The sequence below is a fragment of the Raphanus sativus genome, unplaced genomic scaffold (genome assembly GCF_000801105.2).
Source record: "Raphanus sativus cultivar WK10039 unplaced genomic scaffold, ASM80110v3 Scaffold0680, whole genome shotgun sequence".
Classification (NCBI taxonomy): domain Eukaryota; kingdom Viridiplantae; phylum Streptophyta; class Magnoliopsida; order Brassicales; family Brassicaceae; genus Raphanus; species Raphanus sativus.
In genome coordinates, this window is record NW_026615997.1 from 1 (window position 1) to 22593 (window position 22593).

The window sequence follows — 22593 nt, forward strand, 5'->3', positions numbered from 1 at the left end:
TTCCCATAAAAAAAAGCTTGTAAAAAACTTATTTACCCCTTAATTAAAAAATAATGAAAGGGGGAATATTAAGTAAAAAAAAAAATCATCGGAAACCACTAAAGACCTATAAATGAGGACATGTATCTTGTGTTGAGCTAAAAAAGCAGCGTTACAGGATGCGGGCGAGGGCGATAACGCGACAGCTAAATAGCGGTGTGGTGGGACATGAAGGACTGTCCGATTCCGGATTGGTATGATGCTAGTCAGATCCGACAGAGACTAGAAGGGGCGTTCATGGAACGAGGCTACTCTGGTCCAGTCTCCATCACTGCCTATGGTGACCAAACAAAAACCTGCGATTTCAACCTAAAAGGGCTCTTTTACACTGGAGTCTCTGTAGCACACACACAGATCCGTTAGTTAGTTACACATCTTAGAACTTTTTTTATTTATTTTTAATGTATAATGTATAAATTAGTTTTGGTGATCATTAATTAAATACATGCATGCTAACAGAAAGCAAAAGTACGTCATGCATCGGGACATTGGTGGAATGGCGAGCGTCAGAATCCTCCTCCCAACAATGATGATCATATCAGATGAGCTGCAAGGTGTCTTCGATTGGATCTGCTCCGGCTACAACAACGGACGCGATACAACCTTTTTCTGGCTTATTCATTTGAGGGGCCTAATGTTGCAATTATCCTCTCCACAAGTGCAGAGTGGGTGCTGGAAACGTTTACTAAATAGTAAACCAAAGCAGATTACGTGCTGTTCAATGTGCCAAGTTGTATTGCAGTTCGTGCAATTTCGATTGCCGGAACGTGAATAAATCAAGAAGCATCTCTCGAGTTATAAGCACTTACGACAAGTGCATCCTCTCCGATTTTTTTTGTCTAGTATGTAACATATATAGGGACAAAACAAAACCAATGTTTGACTGTCTAATTAATAACTACCACTCATCCACTCGCAGGAGATGTAAACCCTACGTGCGACGAAGTCATACGTGTAACGGAGAGCTGGGGAATGAACTACAAGGCTACTCCTGAATACGCCACAGCTAAAATACAGGTGTGGTGGACATGATCGGCTTGTCGCTTCCCCAAGGTTATGATGCTCGTCGGGTCCGTCCCAGCTAGAAGCAGCATTTAAGGAACTAGGCTACTCTGGTCCTGTCATCACTGCCTATGCCGACCATAACCATACTCCCTCCAAGCTCTCTCTTCCACTGGTGTGGATGCTGTGCACGTCGTTCCCTGTTAGTCCTTTTTTTCTTCTTTTTTAGCATAAAAATTCTACGCTAAAAAAAACTGAAATGCTTTCCTTTTATTAATTGGTGATACAGAATTCACAGGCGTGTCCTCAGATGTGCAGAAGTGGCATGATAAGAATCCTCCTCAGGCTGCTGCTATAATGATGATCATATCGAATCCATGTGCATTTGTATGAAGATTTGCTTGTCAATCTACTCCAAGAGAATAATTACAAACCTTTTTGTGGCTTATTCATTTAGGCCTACCAAAATGTCATCCTCCTCACTTCTGCAGAGTGGCTCTGGGACAGATTTACTTTCAGGTCCTCTCCACTTCTGTTTTACCTATATGACCCACCCACCATGCACCCTCTTTCTCTAAGCTTTTTTTTCTTTCAATTGCATTTCCGCAGTTTCAGAGAAAAGTGCACAGTTTCTTCAGAAGTGCAGTGAAAGTGAAAGCGGTTGAACCTAGAGCAATGTTTATTGCAAATTCTGCAGCTTTGCTACCAAAAGCATTGATAAATTCAGGACACATCTCTCAACTGATGAAGCACATGCACAAGAAGTAAAGCATCCTCTCTCTCTCTTTCACTCTTTGTATAAATAACTTTACCCTAACTTTTTAAGTAAGGAACCCTGTTTTAACTTTTTTTTCCACTCGCAGGAGAAGAAATTCCTGCGTATCATTATTCTACTATTGAGAGCCACAGGCTAGCCCGAGTAACTCAGTACCGTCGAGATCACTGCCGAGAGGCAAGTTTTTTTTCTCTTTCTTTTTTTTTAACAATTATTGTACAATATTGAAGAACTAGGTAGTAGTCGCATGTATACTCAAAAAATGTGTCATATATTGTAGACGAAAAGGTATCGAAAGAGCCAAACGCATGAAGAAGCGATCCGTACGGTTTTGGACTTCTTCATAATCAGTTACTTCTTACTAATCAACGTTAATCTCAAACCCCAAAATGGTGAACTTGTTACGAAGTTATCGGCAGCAGCTCTTTGCTTTTCGTTTCTAGTATAAATATTTAATTGAAGTATTTTATTCACTGATTATGATACTGTTTGGTAGTTCTTTTCATTTTTGGATACCAAGCTGTCCGAAATTTTAAATTAGATCAAAGTTTAAAGTTTCGAAAGAAGAAACAGTAAGTGTTCATCTGAAACAAAATATGAAATTAGATCAAGTTTAAACTTCTTTTCTGTCCCACAAAAATTATAGACTACACACAGCATTATGAAATATGAAAACAAAATAAACTATTTAGAAAACAGAGCATAAAGTTTGAAACTTTAAGATTCTTAATACCTGGAGCTATGCAGCCGAAGATCCGCGATCACAGACATGCACTCAGAAGTACCGGAGTCTTGTAAGAACTTGGCGAGACCAAAGTCAGCAACATGAGCTTCAAAGTTTGAATGGGAGGAGGATGTTGTTCGATTTAACATCTCTATGAACAATTCAGCGGAGAAGAATCGTGATGGAGATAACAGAGTCCTTTCACAGCTTCAAGAGCAATCTTGTAACGTGTGTCCCAATGCAAGTTGTCCTCCTTTCTTACCATGCAACACACACCTCACCGAGACAACATTAAGCATGTATCTCATAGACAAGCAGATTCGTCTCGTGGTTAGAGCAAAAAAACGAGCAGCCTCACGATGTGCCTGTTGTATCTTATCCTTCCCAAGTATGAATCTCTGCTTTGGTCGTGGGAAGATCCACGGGACATCGCGGCGAGTCTTTTCACGGCGACTGTTGATCACCGTTAGCATGACGCCTTTGTAGACGATCCCAGCTCCTCCTTTCCCTATACGATGTTGTCTTCTTGAGAGAATCCAAAACATCTCGCAAGTGAAGTCTAGTCTCTGGAAGGCTGTTAGCTTCCAAGCTTGCGACTCGCTCGCCTTTGATTATCAGAACGCGATGGAACAAACGAGGAGCCCAAGAACGAGCAATAGCTTCAGAGAAGCGGACAAAGGTCCTTTGCTATGACTCTGGAACAAACGAGGAGCCCAAGAATATTTGTGAATATTCTTTTTATGGAGTAAGAAATAAAATAATACATTAGAAAAATAAAAACACTAATTTAGAGTAAAATATGGAATAATACATGGAGATGTTTAAAGTCACACTATAATTCTAAAAGATATGCATAAAATGTAAATGAAAAAAAAAATTGTTTTTGTTTCTGTTTCACTATTTGATTTTGTTATAGATCAGAAAAAAATGAACATCTCTCTACTCATTAACCATCTGTGACACATTGTTACCTCTTAAGCTAAATAAAAAAGTCGGGTCGTTCGTAGCCAAGTGGCTGCTGAGCTCTGCCTTCGGGCCTGACGTCGGGGGTTCGACCCCCACTTACCTCAGTTTGAGGATTAAAGGTCTAAAAGTGAACCAGCTTGACAAAAAAAAAAAAAAAAAAAAAGCTAAATTAAAAAAAAAAAGCTGGTAAAAAACTTATTCACCCCTTAATTAAAAAACAATGAAAGGGGAAAATTAAGTAAAAAAAAAAAACATGACTTATAAACTACCAACACTGATCCGTCTCCCATCGGGTCGTCGTGTAAACCCGACTCGCCCGACCCATCGCTCCAGCGTGCACTCGTCTCCCTCGTGCTCCCAGCGTCGAATCGTAGATCGCTCTCGTCGTCGGATCCGCCAGCGTCGCGTAAGCTTTACGGATCTCAATGAAATCTCGTCCGTCCGATTCCTCCGACGCGTCCGGGTGGTGAACCTTAGCTAAGCTCCTGTACGCCGTCTTGATCTCCGTCAACGACGCCGTCTCGTCGACTCTCAGCAGTTCGTAGAGACTCGACGCTTGCCGACGAAAGGATGCCGTTACGGCTGGCTCGGCGTCGAGAGTTTGAGCTGCCGAAGCTCTGAACGACGTGGCTCCGGTGGGAAACCGCGCGTTTTTGTGGCGGAGGAGTCCGGTGGTTTTGGGCTGAGGAAGGCTGTTTCCCGGGGAGAATCGAAGGGAGTTAACGGCGGAGTAGATTAGAGTTCCGGACATTTTATGTAATTAAGTTAAAATTGGAGGGGCAAATTCGAAAGATAACGTTATGAATTAAGCGCAGAGAGTTCGTCTGAGAAGCAGATATGAAATCACAAGAGGAGATGGATTGAGGAACGGCCGTTATTTATAGAGCCCAAAATATTCATTACTTTAATTGTTAAATAATACTCTCTCTGTATAATTATAAATGTCGTTTTAGATTTGTGCACACGGATTAAAAAAATATTTAATTTTGCATATTTTCAATATAAAAATATCGTTACCGATACAATTCAACCAATAGAAAAATAGAATGGAGAATAAAGTTAATAAATTTTGCATTGAAACTTTAAAACGATACTTATTTTGCAACGAAAAAAATTCTCTAAAACGACATTTAATATGAAACGGAGAGAGTAATATTATATTTACTTTTATTCGATGTCGATGGTACGATGACGTGTCATCCAGATCAAGAGATTGCCCTTCTGGAATCCCTCTTTAACGGCTCGGTTCAGCAGCCTGGGCTTCGGTAAAGATTGAAAGCTGTATATACTTATTATTCGTATTATCATAATTTCAGAATAATTACTCTTTTGTTTATACATGTTTTTTGACAAATTTTGTTTATACATGTTTATGAAATTTAAATCGGTTTTTAAAATTAAAGGATGCATTTTTTGAAAAGTCAATCATAATTCTCTAACCATTAATTTAAATGTGGAAATGGTGTTTATAAAGTACTATAATAATATATTATAAATGTCATCTCCACTGATTATAAAAGTACTTTGGAGATATATTCGATTCCAAACAAACATAATGTGAAAAAAAAATCATGCCCAGCAAATCAACGGTTGTGTGAGCACAGATTAAAGTATCTTTGCAACTAAGGAAAATAATCCATACGAAAAGGGAAATAATCTATTCCATATTTTACCAGAAAAGAAAAAACAAAGGAAAACAAACGCACCGTCAGATAAATTCATAAATATCAATGCCTTTCTAGAAGCTTTTTTGTGTTTATATGCAGAACCATTTATTACGTTTGTACATTTTATTACGGTCGCAATAGTGTAGAGAGAAAAGAGACAAAAGTGTCTCACAACTCACAAGGACGTGTCGGTTAGGCCAGGTAGATGGATATGGACTTCTAGAAGACAATACGATTATGTGCAATAACATACTCCTTGATATGTGTTTAGTTTGAACGATGGTTTAGTTGTTGACATATTACATATTTTTAGTAGTAAATGTAATAGATGGGTCGTTAGTTTATTTTTGGATGAGTGACTAGCAATAGTTAACGTGTATATTTTTACAAATATAGTAAAATGATTAACTATAAGGTTGATTGTATTGGTGCTTTGTTTAATTATGTAGTTAAGGGGGGGGGGACTATTGCTTTGTTTCAAGAACTTGGTGGGAAAGTGTACTCCAAGTTCCACAGACGCTGGCTCTACGTTACGTAATTTCCTTCTTGAAATATGCAAATTAATCAACTATATTTCTGTTACTACCATCAACTAATTATTTATTTTTTTTTGCTAAATTGTAAATATCATATAAATGAATAGAAGAGTTTTACATCTTCGACAATGAGCCATCTTGGCAAAAAAGAAATAAAAACAAGATGGATCAACAATTTAAACCTACAAGCCAAAGCTTATCTCAACCACAACGCCATTAATGGCGAGAACTTCTTGCTATGTCTCCTAACCGAAATGATATTCTTCATGTCACGATCAATGCCAAGGAACACAGCTGATGGAGTAAGAGAAATTTGATTGTGCACCAAGTCCATCAACTAATTATATTCAACTGTTTTTCCAGTCATCGTGAAAACTTGTTAATTGAAAAGGGTCACCACAAAGATAACCACACGTCCACAAGTAACTGCACTTAGTCCCTAATGCAAAGGATAGTAAAATGTGTATCCTTGCACTTAATCCACAGCTAACTACCCTGAGTCCCTAATGCAATAGTTGATTAGTAGTAGATTGTAATACACTTGTTGTCCTTGTGTCCATGTCCAGATAAATAGATTATTGTGTATTAATATGTGGATGTTTTGCTGGCTATATAGCAACAACATCTTTGTTTCACAAGTTAATCACTATATTCCCCCGAAGTCGTTGATTCGAAGCTTAACTTATATATATATTTAGTGTTTGGCTTGTTTTAAATAAGATGTTTTGTGGATAAATAATTGAAAAAACGACGTAGCTGGACAACTCGGTATAATGCGTATAGTGGAGCGACAACTCGATATGAAGCTACCTGGCCATGTGCTTAACTGAAAAGCACTTCTCAACTTCTTATAAAATTGAATTATTGAATTCCTTTTTAAGAATTATTTAATTAATAGGATTAATTATATTGAATCCATACTTTGAGCAAAGTTAGGTGAATAACCCCAAAGCTTTATAAACCGGATTTGCGTAATTCCAGTTTATACTATTTTAGGAAAGACGTTGGCTGGTTACCTTTCTCTCATGGTTGGGTGAACCATGTAAACTGCGACACTAATTAGCCAACTTGGGTCTAGTAAAAGGCTATGAGTTGTTAATAATTATTTTTTTTCGGCTAAACATTTTATTATCAATCCAAAGATACAAATCATTGCAGTATTACATATAATCAAATTATTACAAAACATATATATGCCAGAAAACAATTAAAACAAACAAGTGAATTATCGATGCTTTTTATCGAAGCGTTTGCGAATAGTCAGTTACATTCCTTGCGAGAAGTGAGAACTTATACAGTATTGTTCATGGGAAAGTTGGGCTAGAAGATTCGCGGGTCATAGGCCTCTTTATGTGTAGGCTGGAATAGAAGTAAAATAAACGTATTTGTTATTGGGCTTTGTTTTGGGCCGTCTTAGTTTAACATGATTGTAATGGGCTCTCTTTCATAATATATAACCCATCACTTGACCAGAAATAGAAAAAGATTGGCGGGTTAGAGCATCCACAATGGTGGATTCCATTGTGGAATCCTTAGCCATATTTTATTAATTTTTTTGTTTTTGTTTTTTTGTTTAAATAGTTAAGGATTCATTGCAAAAAATTGTCTACAATGGTGTATCCCAATTTGGAATCCTAAAATAAAATAAAAAGAAATTTAAAAAGACAATTGAAATCATTTTTCAGTTGATGTTACTTGCTGTCCAAGATACCCAAATCAAACCAGAAATTGAGCCAAGTAATGATAAGTACTGATGAGAACATTAGAGTGACATAACGTCTAACTAGGACTAAACCAGTCTCTAAATAAGCTGCTGAAGCCCCAACCTGTGGCATAAGAACAATGAATTGTAGCAAACGTACATGTGATGCATTGTAGCAAACATACCTTAGATTCTTCTTCTCTTGATGCATTGTAGCAAACGTACATGTGATGCATTGTAGCAAACATACAATTAACAGCACCTATAAACTTATCATGCAGAACTTGACCAGAACACGCTATGATTCCTCTGTCAAGACCTTCCAAGTAAACTCCTTTTGAGAAATCTAAGTTTCTCCCTCCAGCATCAGTCACCACACCACCAGCTTCTTCCACAATCACCACTCCAGCTGCGTGGGCCCATATCTTCTCCTTGTACCTCGACTGCGCAAACTTCATGAACACCTCAGCGTCTCCACATGCAATCGCTGCATACTTCACCACGCTATACACTCGCATTGGCTTTTTCCTGAAGAAAGATTGTAGTTAGAGACATTTAAATCAAAAACAGATGAGTCATTAAACAAGTTATACCTAACTCCCATGCTATCGGCAAGTCCTGCAGTGAACAAGTGGTTTGAGTTTGCTCTCTCTACCGGCTCACAAACCATAGCTAGAACCGGATCATCCACTGATATCCCCTATCTTCTTGACGAGCCGTTTCCCACCGCGGCGAGCGTGGGATGCTTCAGAAACCTGTGGATCACATGTGTTTGTTCATTCAAGTTTCATCATCATCACTAAACCTTACAGCTAAGCATGGAGGAGCGCTTACAAGCTATCACTTTCACAAATAGCTTTCACTAGCAATCAAGAAACACTAACACAAGTCTATTAAAGGATATATAACCAAAGTTCTGTGCAACAGTTTCCACATTTGTATACCTCCTTATTACTATATTCAGAGATTTTAAGTAAAGCAAACACGTATTAAGCTCAAATCGACACCAAAACTTCTCCCTTGCGCTTTCACAGAGCATAAGAGAATCAATTACGTTGGATTTACACAAGATTTACCAGTAAATGCGATGAGATCGGGTCTCTCAGCTTCAATCATCCTCCGAAGGAACCGAGTGGTATTGAGATCAGAACAGTAATCGTATTCTGCATCCGTCACGTCTCTGCATCGAGTAATGCTCCCCATTCCGAAATGCAAATCCGCGACCTGTAGCCATCAGCAATCCTCGTCGATCATTCAAAACCAAATCAAATCTTCTTCGCTGCTATAAAAATCGGAAGAGAGGAGAATCTTTGGAGACTGAGAAAATAGATCGATCGGAGAAGAAGAAGTAGAAGACGAAACCCTTTAACAAAAAAAAAGAAAAGAAGTAGAAGACGAATCATACGTCGCCAACACATCAAGGATCTGGTAAGGATCAGGTCCATAAAAGACTTAATTAAGGACTCATCCTTAGCTACAGAAATTTTTTTATTATTATTTTAATCTCAAATGCACAAGGATTTGTGCTAAGGATTGGGTTAAATCCCCCATTGCGGGTGGTCTTAATATTTTAAGACAAAGTTTGCTTAGATTTCTTGAGACCGTCGTAAAAAGGTAAAACGTCGCCGTTATCTCTGTCTTCTTCTTTCTTCTTTTACGTTTCTTCTTTTAGTAAAAAAGAAAAAGAAAATTCTTCTTCAAACTGATGAAGAAAGATTTCAACTTTGAAAAAAAAGAAAAAAAAGAAGGAAACTTCCTCGATCGTGCTCTGCAACTAGCAGCATCATCATCATCATCTGAGATCTAAGGGATTCTCACCGACATACAGATCACATAATCTCCTCAATTATATTCTACTATTTGACCACATCTCCTTTCTCTTCATCAGATCAGAACAAGAACAAGAAGAAGAAACCTCAAAGTCGTCTGCTTTGTTATTGGGTTTATGCTTGCAACTTGTTCTTCTTCTTCTTCTGACCCTTCGTTGACTACAAGGTTAAAGGTTGCCCCTTTTTATCTTTTATCAGACCAAGTCTTGATTTTTTTTCTGGTTATAGATCTGGGTTTTAGCTTACTGATTTGTAAGTTGTGAAAAGTAACAAGTGGTGTTAGTGATCCTGTTTAATCTTTGCAACTTAGATCTCTTACAAGAACCGGAGGCTAGTAGTTTATACCGTTGGTCCATGTTTTTGGTAGCCACGAGAGGGTAATGAGTCATTGTAAAGTTCCTGCTTTTATTGAAGCACAAGTTGAAGTAAGTTCACGCCAACATATCTTTTTTATCTCTTTATCTGAGCTTTCTGTGGGACTGCTTAATGAAAAAAAGATGATTTACTGTGTAACAGATGGGATCGGTTAATGAACTTGAGCAAAAAAGCCTTTTTAGACGAGAAGACGATGCCACGCAGATTAAAGCAGCTTCTCTGATGGAGCAGGGCTCACTCTCTCCGAGCTTCCATGAACACACGACGGCTAAATCACCAAAGAACAGCGTGGTTATGAGCATCAAGATCGTTATTTTATCCAATAAACTCAATCTCTTGTTGCCTTTCGGTCCTCTAGCAATATTGGTCCACTATATGATAGATAGTAAGGTAAAGAGATTGTTAACTAGTGCACTACTACTAGTGGTTTCGATTTCTTGTCTCTAAGTGTTGTATCTCTTGCCTCAGGGGTGGGTGTTCTTGCTGAGCTTGATAGGCATTACACCATTGGCTGAACGTCTCGGATATGCCACAGAGTAAGCGCTTGTAGCACAAACTTACCCTACCATCACTTGTAGCACTTGTGAGACTTATGTGTGTTTTTGAAACAGGCAACTGGCTTTTTACACGGGTCCCACTGGTATGACTTGGTTCTTCTGAAACAGGCACTTCCTTTTTCTTTCTTTCATGATTTTTTTTTTTGACATGATGTAAGAAATTTTTTACAGTTGGAGGTCTTCTAAATGCTACGTTCGGGAATGTGACTGAGCTGATCATATCGATATTCGCTTTGAAAAATGGAATGATACGTGTTGTTCAGCAGACATTACTAGGATCCATTCTGTCTAACATGTTGCTTGTACTTGGCTGCGCTTTCTTCTGCGGAGGGCTTGTGTTTCACCAGAAAGACCAAGTCTTTGACAAAGTCAGTAGTTATCCTTATCCCCACACTTCAATGTATTCTCCTTTTTTTTTTCTTTACCGGGTCTTGTACTTTCTGCGTCCAGGGAATAGCAGTTGTGAATTCAGGATTGCTTTTGATGGCTGTCATGGGGATACTCTTCCCTGCTGTTCTTTACTACACGCATAGCGAGGTTCATGCCGGATCATCAGAGCTGGCCCTGTCAAGGTTCAGCAGTTGCATAATGCTTATAGCCTATGCCGCTTACCTTTTCTTCCAGTTAAAGAGCCAGTCTAGTTCTTATAGCCCTCTTGAAGAGGTTTGTTTGTTGTTGTTCAAAATATTGGTTTGTGTAGTTGTTGTTTTTGACCAGGACTTACCGTCTTACTTGATATATGATGTAAACTCTAGGAAACGAACCAGACCGAAGAGACATGTGCTGAAGATGAAGATCCAGAGATCTCTAAGTGGGAAGCTATAATATGGCTCTCAATCTTGACTGCTTGGGTCTCTCTTCTCTCTGGCTATCTTGTTGATGCCATTGAGGTAATAAATCAACGTTTCTTTTCTCTAGTTAACTAACTTTGGCTAGAGTTTATTCAATTAATTCAACTTGTGGCATATGGTCTCTATGCAACAGGGTGCATCGGTTTCTTGGAACATACCAATAGCCTTCATCAGTGTCATATTGCTTCCTATCGTTGGGAATGCAGCGGAGCATGCAGGAGCTATTATGTTTGCCATGAAAGATAAACTGGTAGACAGATTAGTTCTTGAGAGTTGTAACATCTATAGGCCTCCTCTCTTTATTCTCAGTTTGATTTTAGACACCTTTTTTTCTTTTTTTACATCTACAGGATCTGTCATTAGGTGTGGCTATTGGTTCCTCTATCCAGATCTCCATGTTCGTGGTATGTGACATTAAATACATTTTTGCAAAGAGCAGTAGGGCCAACAAAGCTTGCTCAAATAATCTCTTGTTGCTGGTTGGTATTGTTAGGTCCCGTTCTGTGTGGTGATTGGATGGATGATGGGTGAGCAGATGGACCTCAACTTCCAGCTCTTTGAGACGGCAATGCTGTTCATAACTGTGATAGTTGTAGCTTTTTTCCTCCAGGTGGGTTTGGTTTAAGTCACCACCTTTTAGAGTGACACGGAAAAAACAAAACAATGACTGATGATCATCTATCTAATATGTAAAACACAACAGGAAGGGACATCGAATTACTTCAAAGGATTGATGCTCATTCTTTGTTACTTGATAGTTGCTGCCAGTTTCTTTGTACACGAAGATCCTCACCAAGGTTAGTTGGTTGGTTCATTAGTGATTAATAATACCAGAATTCGCTGCAATTTCTCCATGATCTGTTGTTGTTCATTTATTATTATTATTATTGGTTAGATGGTATATAAGCTCCGTGGAAGAGTCTGGTGGAAGCAAAGCTGGGTCTTAATTACACGCTGATGATTCCATGAACACGAAGTTTTGAGGGGAGAAATGCTAAAGATGTAAACCTGATTCTAATGTGGTTTTTCCATAAACTTGAATTTGTTTAACTTTTCAAAGTTAATTCCTCTTGGCATTCCCTTAGTCCCTTAGAAGGTTGCACGTTTTGTTTATCTGCTGTGTCATAAGTTCGAAGATTTGTTTCTCGTGTTCTTGCTGTCACGTTGCTCTGACTTGTAATGAACAACAAGCAACCATGTTTCGATTTTTTTTTTTAAATTTCCGAGAACACATTTAGTTAATTAACATTCGTTGTGGAGTATGTAAAGTTGTAAACCGAAACCAAGGTTTTAAGGTCTTTCATTACATCTGTTGGGGCATAAAATAAAAAATAGTATATAACAAATGTAAGAGTACAAAAGATGTATTTGGCTCATTCTAAAGAGTATTATTCTTATTGTCAAACTGAATTTCTGCAACACAGAATCAAGCAAAGTACGAGGACGAGGATGATGTATCAGCCAAAACCTGCAAATGTTGGCACATTATTTCTTTAATCTAAATTTGTTTGATAGTGTGAAGTAGACATGTAGAAGTTTCCTTGTTTATGCATTTTATTAATCAAGGAGAAAACACGTGAATTTCCAAAGGCATTACCTCAAGTTGTTCTTCAGTGAAGGAGTCTTTCTGGATGTTCCATGTATCTGCATGGGTTCGCCTGAACTCAGCCACTGCTTTAGTCACAGTAGATTTTATAGGCGTGGGTTCACCAGCGAAACGAGCCAGTAGTGTCACGTGATCCGGTAACCAGCTGAAACACGTTTAAGAAAGTTTCAGATTATTCAGAGTTTCCCAAGTTTTTAAGCTCTGCATCACACAATCTAATGAAGAAAAATGTTTGAACCTGGGCATGTCATAAGGAACAGACAAAACTGAAGCTACCAAACCAAGAACGGCTCCATGCACCTCCGCTGTGGACTGAGTTGAACTTGATTTCCTGAAACACACCCATTTGTTTCTTTGGATATATTCTAAAAAACAGAAAATATGTAAATCACAGCCTTTTTTTTCCAGTATCATCTTTGGAAACAAAACGTTAAAGATCGAAAATGCTTAAGAGGGAGGAAAGGAAAACCTCCGGTTTCTTTTCTTTTGGATCGAGTTTGCCTCTGCATAGGATCTATCACGAAAATCGGCAGCAAAATCTTCATCTCCTCCTTTCATAAGACCTGCTAGAACTGCTGCAGCATGTTCTCGTACCTGAAGACCAGATTATATCATTCTAATAAGGTACAATACCTAAGCGCTTAATGTATCCAGATACAAGTATAATTCACAAGATTGAAGCCTGAAGTGGAGAAAAGCAAAACAAGAACTTGCCTCTACTTGGCTGTCAACAAGGAGTTTCTCCACTGTTTTCCAAATTTTCTGTTTCTCCTCATGAGCAAGTAAGAAAGTATGCCTAGTAAGAAATGTTAAAGTAGATAAGCTTTGTTAATCAACAGAGCTTTCGTGTTGTCATCTTGCTACATAGATCATATATTAACTATATTACCTGTACATAAACGATCTCAGATATGTCAAGGTTGAAGATCTTATCCGCCAGTTAGAGTCATCAGCAGAAGAAAGAATAACTTCGATGACTTTTTGTAGATGAGATCCTGGGAAAACCCGCCACTTCAGCAGCTCAAAGGCTGCCTTAGCTAATGTGGACAGATCTTTATGCGATGTTTCCTTCAATAGTTTGAAATAAATCTTCCATGATTCCCAGCCATGGACAAGAAATTTAGAAGAAAGAAAGTCCATCAAATATAACTTAATACCTGTAAGGATATCACCGGGTAAAGGAATCCCGCAATTACATCTCCTAGATATGAAGACCTCCCAGATTTGAAAGATGAGATAATGAAATGGAAGAGCTATAGATGTGATTAAAGAAAAGGAGATATTAGTATACTTTCTCCAAAAAGGACGAAAGAAAATGAAAATTCTTTCAGAAAAGTCGAGACAGCCAATACCGTTTCCATCCATTTAACATCATCTAGAGAATCGCCATTTGACTGAGCATTTTCCATATCTACATCTGCTGAAGTGTCCAAACTATCTGATATGCTAGCTTGTTGAATGTTCGTAACAGCTTCAGACGCTCTTGCACTGATCAACTTGAACCAATTTTCCTCCTTAAGTTGGCTATCAACATCTGTTCTACCTTCTTCAGATGGATGTTTTTGTTGATATGACATCCGCAGCCGAATGTTGGAGCATAAAACTGAAAGAATTACACCGATAGCTTCCCTTATCTGTTCATTGTCACACAAAAGTAACAGACTTTTCAGAATTTTATTTTGACCATTGTCAAAAACAGTCAAATGCATGATTCAGTATGAAAACGGAGGCAGAGATGAATAAATGAATGTGAGAAGTCTTACTTGTGCCGAGGAATGGGACATATTATGGATCAACTCATCAAGAAGCACAATATGCAGCTTCACTTCTGATACGGGCATCTTTGGTGGAGATAGTTCTATCAATGCAGCCGAAAGAAAAGCATACCGCTTTGAAACAACAGTGGTGGTTGCAGTTGGGGGCAATGGTGCCACAATACAGTCCAAAATTTGTTGTCTCATGATAGGAATCTTCGTTCCTTGTTTCCCTTTCCCTGTGACAGCATAACGTATGCAAGTAGCCCACTCCGGTATGGATTCTACTGATTGGCCAAGAATAACATTCTGCAACTGAACCTTTATCCAGCTATCCCACTCACTTACAAGACCATTGACATCAGAGTGCAGTAAACCTGCTAATGTTTCAGCAGCAACACACTGTTTTGGCCTCTCCTTGGCGTTACAGAACTCCTCTAAGGGGCTTTTAAGTGCCAGCAACACAGGCACTCCACATTCCTGTGCTAAACGCTTGAAGATTCGAGCAAAACTTGGGTAGAATATATCACTTCCTAGCAAAGATATCCAACTCGGAGTTCTTGGCCAAGAAGCCGAAAATTCAAAATAGAAACGAGTGATTGACTTGTCCGCCATGCTCTGGAAGGAAGAACTTCCATGATTACCTCTAGAGGAACTATCAGTGTCAGTGATATGAATATGAGAAAGACTTTCGAAAGTCTCCCTGAAGAATCCTTCCTCTTGGAAAATTTGGCTCAATGCTAAATCAAGGGATGAGTTGGCATTTTCTTGAGAAGACACAGGAGGTTGATCCTTGCCTTGCATCTTATGAGGTGATTCTTTGAGTAGCGTATTTAAAGCTGAAATTGCCAGTATTCTCGTCTGAGGCAGTTGACTCTTTAAGTTTTTCAAGAAGTGTCCTGGGAATAACCAACATAACCTTAGTTAAGAAGGAGAAACTCAAATAACATGAAAAAAAACTTCCCATATCTACGACCAACTAATATCTGTACCAGCAGTTTCATTAAGGATTTTGAAGGAGAAGGTTGGGTCCATCCTACAGGACATAGCTAACAGAAGGAGCACTCTGTTAGCCATCAAGTTGTACCTGGCATAAGACAAAAAGCATAATGATTTCATACCTATGGATCTGAGAGCTGGGGAACTCAAAGTTTAGCTAGGTATATGAAAATTATTTCCAATGACAAATTTATCAATGGTAGAGTAGAATTACCTCCAATGCAAGCTAGAGGAATCAAAACTCATGGCGCTGATCTGAGAAACAAGATCTCCGGAAGTAGAGCTATCCAACGAGCGAAGTATGTTTTTAGACAGTCCCGCAAAGTGAATGTTATATTTGACAAAAAGCTGTAAGCATAAAAACCTTCAGGCAAAAACTCAAAGAAAGAAAAAAGGCATTTACCCCCTGGTAACAAAGAGTGAATTCTTACCTCAATAATTGCTTTTTGGGATTTCATAGATTCGTGATGAGAACTACAGAAGATTGAAAATAAATCTTAACACCAACTTTACAAGCATATTTGTCCTTACCAATAATATAAGTAACTGATCTAGGAAGTGTAAAAAGGTTACCTTGAAAGAATCCCCAGAAGAAAAGAGGAAAATGATTTTGGATCCTGGAGTAGCAGAACAAACATAAGATTTTACCATTGGAAATAGAGTAAAAAAACTAACACCAAATGTCTACCGTTGTCAAATGCTTGAGAACACTCTGTGAAGAAAGAATGCTACAAGAACCAAGGACTACATTCTCTGGCGCATCCGGATTTCGCAAGTTCTCACTAAGGGACCCAACACACTTTGAAAGCAATGGCGGCCATCTCTTTAACAGCTTCAGCAAAGATTTCCCAGCAAGCCTGAATACCACAATAAAGCAAAGCCTTAATCAATTAATGCATTGAAGGAAAGCCCTTGTAGAAAAAATTACAGACGAAATTCTGGTTGAAGAAATTTACAGACAAAATCCTCTCCCAAACTTAGCCTATAACCAATTATTTATTTACATGCATATTTGAACCACAGGTGGGGTCAAAAGTACTCACACTCGAACAGTCTCATAATTGTGCAGGCAGAGGGTCAAAAGATCATCAACCAAAAGTGTCAAGGATGCTGGTGGAGAAAAGTTCCCATCTGTACGAAACAGATGATAGGACGATTGTGATGATCTCCATGTGTTGTGCATGTACGCCTTGTCAATGAGCGCCCATCTAGGCCTGGGTAACAAGAAGATTTGCATGAAATTAAAATCATGATGTGTAGGTCTTCAATTAGGACAAAGGGAGAATTACCTTCTCTTGCCCTTAGAATGATACTCAGTAATAAAGTTCGATGGAGGCTCCACAATAGCAGCAGATTCCAGTTTCCAAGCCTGCCTGTGATTATACCATTCATCGTACTCCAAGCTGCCTGAAAACACTCAAAAGTAAAGTGTTATATCAAGAGAAAAATATGTAGCTAGTCAACTGCAGAAAGGGACCACGCCGGAGGCTTTCTGCAATACCATAGTTTCCTAGAGCATCCATTATGCGGATTATTAATACCAGCAAGATGCTGTCATCTGACTTTTTCTCTAATAAGTATCTGCAAACATCACAACAATATTTTCAGTTGAACGCATAAGCTTTTTTGAGAGAAACAAGCAAAAAAGCTACTGAAAACATATTACTTGCAGGCTGCATGAATGGTCTCAGCAGTCCTTTCTCGTATTTCAGCACTGCCAACGGAGGAACCTGACGCTCCAGCTATAAAGAACGGCAGATCTCCGACCATATCGTGTTTAGGTGATGGCCTGAAATCAGGGAGGCAAGACAAAACACCTTGCAATGTAGAATCTATGCGCAAAAGAGTCACTTTTAGGTGTGTTTTTTCATCTCCTGCACCACAAACAGCATCAATGAGGCACACACTATACAATTTTGGAGAAAACAAGTATGATACCATACATTCTGTGTTAATATTACAAATAGAAATGTCAGCCTTTAACCCTAACATGAAACATGCCAAGCAGATTGGTATAGATAGCAAATATCATTGATGTAAGAATGAATCACACAAAGGAATAACTGAAATTACCTGCATCAGAGTGAATATTTGATTGGCATATTCTCAAAAGATCATCTAATGCTGACTGAAGATGAAGGTCTAAGAGCTCATTGGCAAACTGAATTTCCTCTTTGGTGGGAACATGCCACCTGGAATGCGCCACCTGCTCATCCTTAGAAGAAGCTTTGGTGCTTATCCATTCCTCCAAAGCAGGAGCAGCAGGGTGACGAGACAAACATCTAACAAGGATAGAAGCTTTCTGTTATATGAGTAAAGAGACAAAAAACACACACACCAAGATGTTGATGACAAGCATTCTTGAGGTATTACGCACTTGTACTGATCCATAGGATAGTAAAGAATCAGACTTCCAAGGAGAGATCGAAGAAGATGATCCCCAGCTCCATTAACCTAAAGGGACCCATCAAATCATCAGACAAGCGAGATAAAGTTCACATCACCAAAAAATGGCACACATTAAGACAAATTTGACTCCAAAGATGTCTTGTCAGTAAATAATACCTTCCAAGATGCGGAATTAAATGCGGAAGAGATAGCTTCGATGAAATGATCTTTATACCGAAGAAGTGAGCTGCCTCCATAAGTGATGGCAACTGACAATACTTTCAGCTGATAATCTATAGCTGCCTCAAGCGCTGGAGAAAGTGTCTGTTTGTCTTTCTGAAAAAGGTGATAAAAAGACATAAGGGATATTTTTAATTTGCAAAATGAAGAGAACGCATAAACTTCGAACAAAAAATATTGACAAGCAGAAATACCTTATTGGATCCAAGGGTATCTGCACTTCCTTTTCCTCCAAAACCAGTGACAGGGGTTTCTTTCAGAGAAGATATAACAGCGAGGATCATTGGTTCAACAATTTGAGTAACTGCTTCTTCGGGATTCGAATGAACACAGGCACAACAAAGCAGCCCAACCTCGGCAATTGCACCAGGAAGGATATTTGTCCGAACAAACTTTGATATCTTTTTCAGTGCCTGTTAGACAGTTAGAGATAAAAGCAGTCGCGCAATCAAACTTCTCTTCCCTGGAAAAGTATTAAGGATTTTCTAAAGTAACAACGACAAACCAACCTGGCTATATAGAGAACCAGACAGCCTTCCTAGGAGGATTTCAAGCATGCAATAGTAGTAAGGACCATCCTCAACCAAAAACGTTCCAGATGTTGCAGATGAACTTAGGCCTTCATTTCTGCAGTAACAGAAAATCTTTTATGTAATTAATAATAGACGAGAGGTGAAAATAAAATGCTATATAACAAAGAAGAAGAGACCACAATCATGAAGCAGAATTGTAAAAATCCTGACTCTGATAAATTACTCACATAACACTGTTGGGTTCCAAATGCTGTAACAAAGCGATCAAACGGCACAAAAATTCATCCAGCCACTCAGAGAAGGAAGCCATAGTCATGATTGATATGTCATCAGAACTATCATCCAAGACAGCCATCTACGACATACAAAGATAAAACCCGATTCAAAAAAAAATATGTTGAACAATGAATGTTTGGGAGATTTTCAAGGTAAAAGGAGCGTACATTGGAAAAAATTGAGCCAATCAGCTGCATAGTTGCCAAGGTTTTAGGGGGGTCATTGGCATCCATTCCAAGCAATGCATTAGATAGAGAAATCCCAATGAGATCAAGAAACATCCTATCATCCATATCACCACCAAGCTCTTGTTTAGCAGTTGACATGGAAGACTGCAGGATTGGCCGGCCAGCAAATGCAACAGACATCATAGCAGTTTTTAACTGGTGGGTGGCAGTAGTCTGATACACATAAAACATTTACTCTGAAGTGAGTAGAATGATACACTAGAACTTTTCTTTGACGGGGAAATCAAATAGACTAAAATACGGACGAAAAAGTCAGCAAGAGCGAATAAAAATTACAAACCGTTTCCAAAGCCAAATGGAACCGAGAAGCCACAAAAGGAAGGACCAAAGAGGGTTCCACATAAGACAGAATGGATGTGGCCGCAGCAACGGTCTCGGAAAGATGTTCGTTCTTGCTATATTGACCACGATCAATCAACTTCAACACCACGTCAACAAAAGCTATCCTTTCCGGCTTTCCTAAACAGACCGTTGATAGACTATCTGGATTCCTGAAGGAATAGAATCTAAGCAAGAGCAACATACCAATATGATTAAATAGAAAGTAGTGACATAGCTATTTTCTTACTGCTGCTCTCGCTGTAAACGCTTTTGGAATGCTACAACCAGGTGGAGCAAAAACCGTTCCAAGGAATAAGTCCAACGGCCACCATTAGAAGGATGATAATATCTATATATACAAAACAAATAGAGAAATAGTAAGCACAACGGTTGCAACCTTGAAACAAATAAACAATAGGGGGTCACTGTCTAAGCAAACAAACTGTTCTAAAAGGTTGACCAGTTTCTTGAATTGCTCATGTGCCGAACTTCCAGGTTTCAGAAAGTATACCTGAAACAGAAGTCAGGAAACGCAACCCGTTAAGATTTGTTAGAGTATAAGAATGAAGTATATTGAAAAACAAAAATCAACTTACAATAGACTGTGCAATTGACTTTGATGGAGTCATAGTCCTATTAGGGAACAGGAACCTCGTGTTTCTGGGAACATCGACAGAAAAAGGATACGATCCACTTCCATTCGCAACAGGAACCTAAAACTGAATTAAATTAGAATCATGTGTATAAAGAAAAAGAGAATACACTAATCTGGAACACGCGCTTCGATCACATTTAGTTTCTGTTATCATCTACGTTCCCGCTGCCTTTCAAGCAAACAATTATATTTTTTTCCAAAACGAAACCGACGTCAAGATCTCTTGTCATTCAGGCTGGAACTCCAAATATTAATCATTAGCAACACTAGGAAAACTTCACTCACCTCGAACATATTCAAGAATCTACTAAAAAGCATGGGCAAGTAGGACTCCCAGTCGATAGAGCTGCAATTTTTTATCACTCGAGCTAGCACAGCTGCCCATTGACTGTTCCAAAATTGACAATTTGGTATTGAATCCCAGAGCTCTAAACAGTCGTTTATCCATTTTCTACAAGGTCAGAAGAATAGAAAGTAAAGAGTTTAGATTCATTCTAATGTGAGAGAACGCGAGGTATCACTGATCAACAATAAACATTTGTCCTTACTCAGAGAAGAAATCCTGATTTTCGGGGTTTGTGGGAAGGAATAATCTCACAAAGCCAGAGCCCTCAAACGAGGAATTATGCCAAGGATTTTCCAAAAGAGACCTGAACGGGGGTTGAAGAAGATTAAAAAAAGGTGAGCAGAACCAATAATATCTAATAGACTCTAACCACAGCGAGTAATTTAACTGCACATAACATTTTAAAGAGCACTACTACCATCTAAACATCTCATGCTAACAACTTACATGAACTCAGACCATATATCCGATGCAGCCCCTTGTGGAAAAAATCTCCTACAGGAACGAGTAAGAGAAGTAACAGCCTCGAAGTGCCTTTGTCTTAACCTCCAACCCTCTGGGCCCGGGCTCCTACAAAGAAAGAAAGCTCGAAAACATTTAAGCATGAAAAAAAAAAACCAAGACATTCAAAACAAAGCTCGCAAAATTTTCCCTTTCAAGAGAATCTAAACAAAAGGACCCACATGTCTCTCTGCCTGCCAGGTGTTAAAAAAGGACTCACCTGCTGAAGTGTGCATGAATCAAGGTATCATACAAGGGCCTCCACTCAACTTTCAAAGTCAGCTTCTTACGGTATTTGTTCATCAGCCTGACTAAAACATTACCCCATCTAACCTATTTCACCAAAAACAATCATTCAAACGGTAAGCATAAAAAAAAGTTAAAAAAAAAGCAAGGGAATATGGAGTTCATCCTGGTATTAGTTTCCGAACCTGTGCATACAACTTATCCTGAGATGAATGAAAAATCTGCAATCCAATCTCCACAAGTTCGGTAACATCTTCCACGGACAAATCACTTTTCGCTCTAACATAGCTGCAAAGGGAAAAAAAAAAAATTCTCATTAGTCCATGAACAGCCACATACAATAGCCAAGTGCACCATAACAAGAACCAACATACAAATCTAAAAGCTACAAGAAGCAAATTACTATACAGTTAATCCCAGCTACATAGAGGCTACAACATAGCCAGAAATCCAGTTGAACTATAATGATTTTAGTATAATCTTCACCCAGCCTAGAGATGATTTTAGTCCAACATTTGAAAATTTCACTTCAGTCCTAGTCGTGTACACATATAAACCCTGGCGATTCATGGGACTGAGCTAATCGTCTATTTGATTTTCTCGAGAAAGAGCCTAAAATTAAAAAAAAAAAAAAAAAAAAATCTCCACGAGGTTTTTAGCGATCAAATCGAGGAGACTCACAGTTCGATAACGGAGATCCATTTCAGAGTGGCGTAAACAGACTCTGGATCATCAGGTCGGTGAAGCTCCTTGACGCATCTCACCACTCGCGCGAACGACTCCTTCTCCTTCTTCGTCTCCTCCGCTACAGGCGGCGGTAGCCATCCATTGTACAGATGCATCTCTTCTTCGTCTCAATTTTCTTCTGACTGTTTCTCCTTCTTCTTCTTCTGGGAGGACGATGAATTTAAAGCTGCATTTTAGATTTTTTTTTTTCTCTCTAGTTTTCTTTTCAAGCAAGAAAAATCAGACGGGAGGAAAAAGCCAAAGAAGTTTGCAATAGATGGAAAACAACTTGGCTTCCTTCTCAATTTTTTTAGGAAATAAATATTACATTGTATTGACTTTAACAGTTGACTGGCTACCGGCAACTGGCGCGGCAGGTTACCACTCTCCGAACCGACTAATGATATTTCTTGTTGACCCTTTAAATCTTGACTGAATTTCAATTCGCACCCATATGATTTGAAATGTGTCATATTGTCCACTTAAACAAACCTAAACAAATTAATTTTGTCAGTTGTACTAACCACACCAATAAATTTCGAATTTAATTCTGGACGTGCTGGGAGACATACAAGCATAGATTAGATGGATATTTGTTTTGTCAAAAGGTAGATATTTATGCAATTATTTATATTTTATATGCATGTAAGCATATATATTAGTCGTGATGACGATTTATGGCATTCAGAATTTCACAATTGCAGTTTCTATTTGTGTTAGATTAGGACTTG

General features: G+C 38.6%; 5 protein-coding genes across 6 annotated transcripts; 1 reads left to right on the forward strand and 4 right to left on the reverse strand.

Moving 5' to 3' along the window:
- Positions 1-2396: 2396 nt before the first annotated feature.
- Positions 2397-3085, reverse strand: LOC108860633 (leucine-rich repeat receptor-like serine/threonine-protein kinase BAM1). Its single transcript, XM_056997524.1, has 3 exons — positions 2803-3085; positions 2550-2691; positions 2397-2400 (listed from the first exon to the last, which is right to left on the reverse strand). Exons 1-3 carry the CDS (start codon positions 3083-3085, stop codon positions 2397-2399), a joined length of 429 nt encoding a protein of 142 aa, XP_056853504.1.
- Positions 3086-3656: 571 nt separating this feature from the next.
- On the reverse strand, positions 3657-4370 carry LOC108859589 (chaperone protein dnaJ 11, chloroplastic). Its single transcript, XM_018633498.2, has one exon. The coding sequence runs from the start codon at positions 4255-4257 to the stop codon at positions 3772-3774; it is 486 nt and encodes a 161-aa protein (XP_018489000.1). The 5' UTR covers positions 4258-4370; the 3' UTR covers positions 3657-3771.
- Positions 4371-7210: 2840 nt separating this feature from the next.
- Positions 7211-8981, reverse strand: LOC108828998 (PAP-specific phosphatase HAL2-like). Its single transcript, XM_018602641.2, has 3 exons — positions 8488-8981; positions 8005-8166; positions 7211-7939 (listed from the first exon to the last, which is right to left on the reverse strand). The coding sequence occupies exons 2-3, from the start codon at positions 8079-8081 to the stop codon at positions 7489-7491; spliced, it is 528 nt and encodes a 175-aa protein (XP_018458143.1). The 5' UTR covers positions 8082-8166; positions 8488-8981; the 3' UTR covers positions 7211-7488.
- A 143-nt stretch (positions 8982-9124) lies between these two features.
- LOC130502724 (vacuolar cation/proton exchanger 2) lies at positions 9125-12331 on the forward strand. Of its 2 annotated transcripts, none has more exons than XM_056997522.1 (13): positions 9125-9413; positions 9551-9665; positions 9757-10005; positions 10084-10151; positions 10227-10255; positions 10344-10540; positions 10623-10835; positions 10928-11062; positions 11157-11273; positions 11374-11427; positions 11517-11633; positions 11727-11820; positions 11919-12331. In XM_056997522.1, exons 2-13 carry the CDS (start codon positions 9621-9623, stop codon positions 11927-11929), a joined length of 1329 nt encoding a protein of 442 aa, XP_056853502.1. In that variant the 5' UTR covers positions 9125-9413; positions 9551-9620; the 3' UTR covers positions 11930-12331. The 2 variants fall into 2 exon arrangements, with proteins under 2 accessions (XP_056853502.1, XP_056853503.1); XM_056997523.1 differs by having other exon boundaries at positions 9125-9406.
- Positions 12309-22151, reverse strand: LOC108859137 (proteasome activator subunit 4). Its single transcript, XM_018632990.2, has 35 exons — positions 21818-22151; positions 21322-21424; positions 21111-21223; positions 20837-20959; positions 20592-20693; positions 20329-20494; positions 19985-20101; positions 19832-19899; positions 19636-19737; positions 19348-19558; positions 18987-19220; positions 18771-18898; positions 18520-18637; positions 18205-18423; positions 17948-18106; positions 17760-17836; positions 17456-17664; positions 17049-17256; positions 16884-16963; positions 16672-16789; positions 16426-16596; positions 16071-16239; positions 15956-15999; positions 15814-15856; positions 15597-15730; positions 15376-15470; positions 14393-15282; positions 13982-14263; positions 13787-13882; positions 13519-13697; positions 13344-13425; positions 13099-13223; positions 12868-12960; positions 12621-12774; positions 12309-12491 (listed from the first exon to the last, which is right to left on the reverse strand). Exons 1-35 carry the CDS (start codon positions 21976-21978, stop codon positions 12450-12452), a joined length of 5415 nt encoding a protein of 1804 aa, XP_018488492.1. The 5' UTR covers positions 21979-22151; the 3' UTR covers positions 12309-12449.
- Between the last annotated feature and the right edge of the window lie 442 nt (positions 22152-22593).

Excerpts from the sequence above, each read along its gene's own strand:
- LOC108860633 (XM_056997524.1), bottom strand. The coding sequence starts at position 3,085 with ATGTTTTGGATTCTCTCAAGAAGACAACATCGTATAGGGAAAGGAGGA. Across the intron at positions 2,692-2,802 it reads GGTGAGGTGTGTGTTGCATG|AGATGTTAAATCGAACAACA; the intron begins GTAAGAAAGGAG and ends AATTGTTCATAG.
- LOC108859589 (XM_018633498.2), bottom strand. The coding sequence starts at position 4,257 with ATGTCCGGAACTCTAATCTACTCCGCCGTTAACTCCCTTCGATTCTCC.
- LOC108828998 (XM_018602641.2), bottom strand. The coding sequence starts at position 8,081 with ATGGTTTGTGAGCCGGTAGAGAGAGCAAACTCAAACCACTTGTTCACT. Across the intron at positions 7,940-8,004 it reads GCCGATAGCATGGGAGTTAG|GAAAAAGCCAATGCGAGTGT; the intron begins GTATAACTTGTT and ends ATCTTTCTTCAG.
- LOC130502724 (XM_056997522.1), top strand. The coding sequence starts at position 9,621 with ATGAGTCATTGTAAAGTTCCTGCTTTTATTGAAGCACAAGTTGAA. Across the intron at positions 10,006-10,083 it reads ACTATATGATAGATAGTAAG|GGGTGGGTGTTCTTGCTGAG; the intron begins GTAAAGAGATTG and ends CTCTTGCCTCAG. Across the intron at positions 11,274-11,373 it reads TTGCCATGAAAGATAAACTG|GATCTGTCATTAGGTGTGGC; the intron begins GTAGACAGATTA and ends TTACATCTACAG.
- LOC108859137 (XM_018632990.2), bottom strand. The coding sequence starts at position 21,978 with ATGCATCTGTACAATGGATGGCTACCGCCGCCTGTAGCGGAGGAGACG. Across the intron at positions 17,837-17,947 it reads TTAATTCCGCATCTTGGAAG|GTTAATGGAGCTGGGGATCA; the intron begins GTATTATTTACT and ends GGGTCCCTTTAG. Across the intron at positions 16,597-16,671 it reads CATTCTAAGGGCAAGAGAAG|GCCTAGATGGGCGCTCATTG; the intron begins GTAATTCTCCCT and ends CTTGTTACCCAG.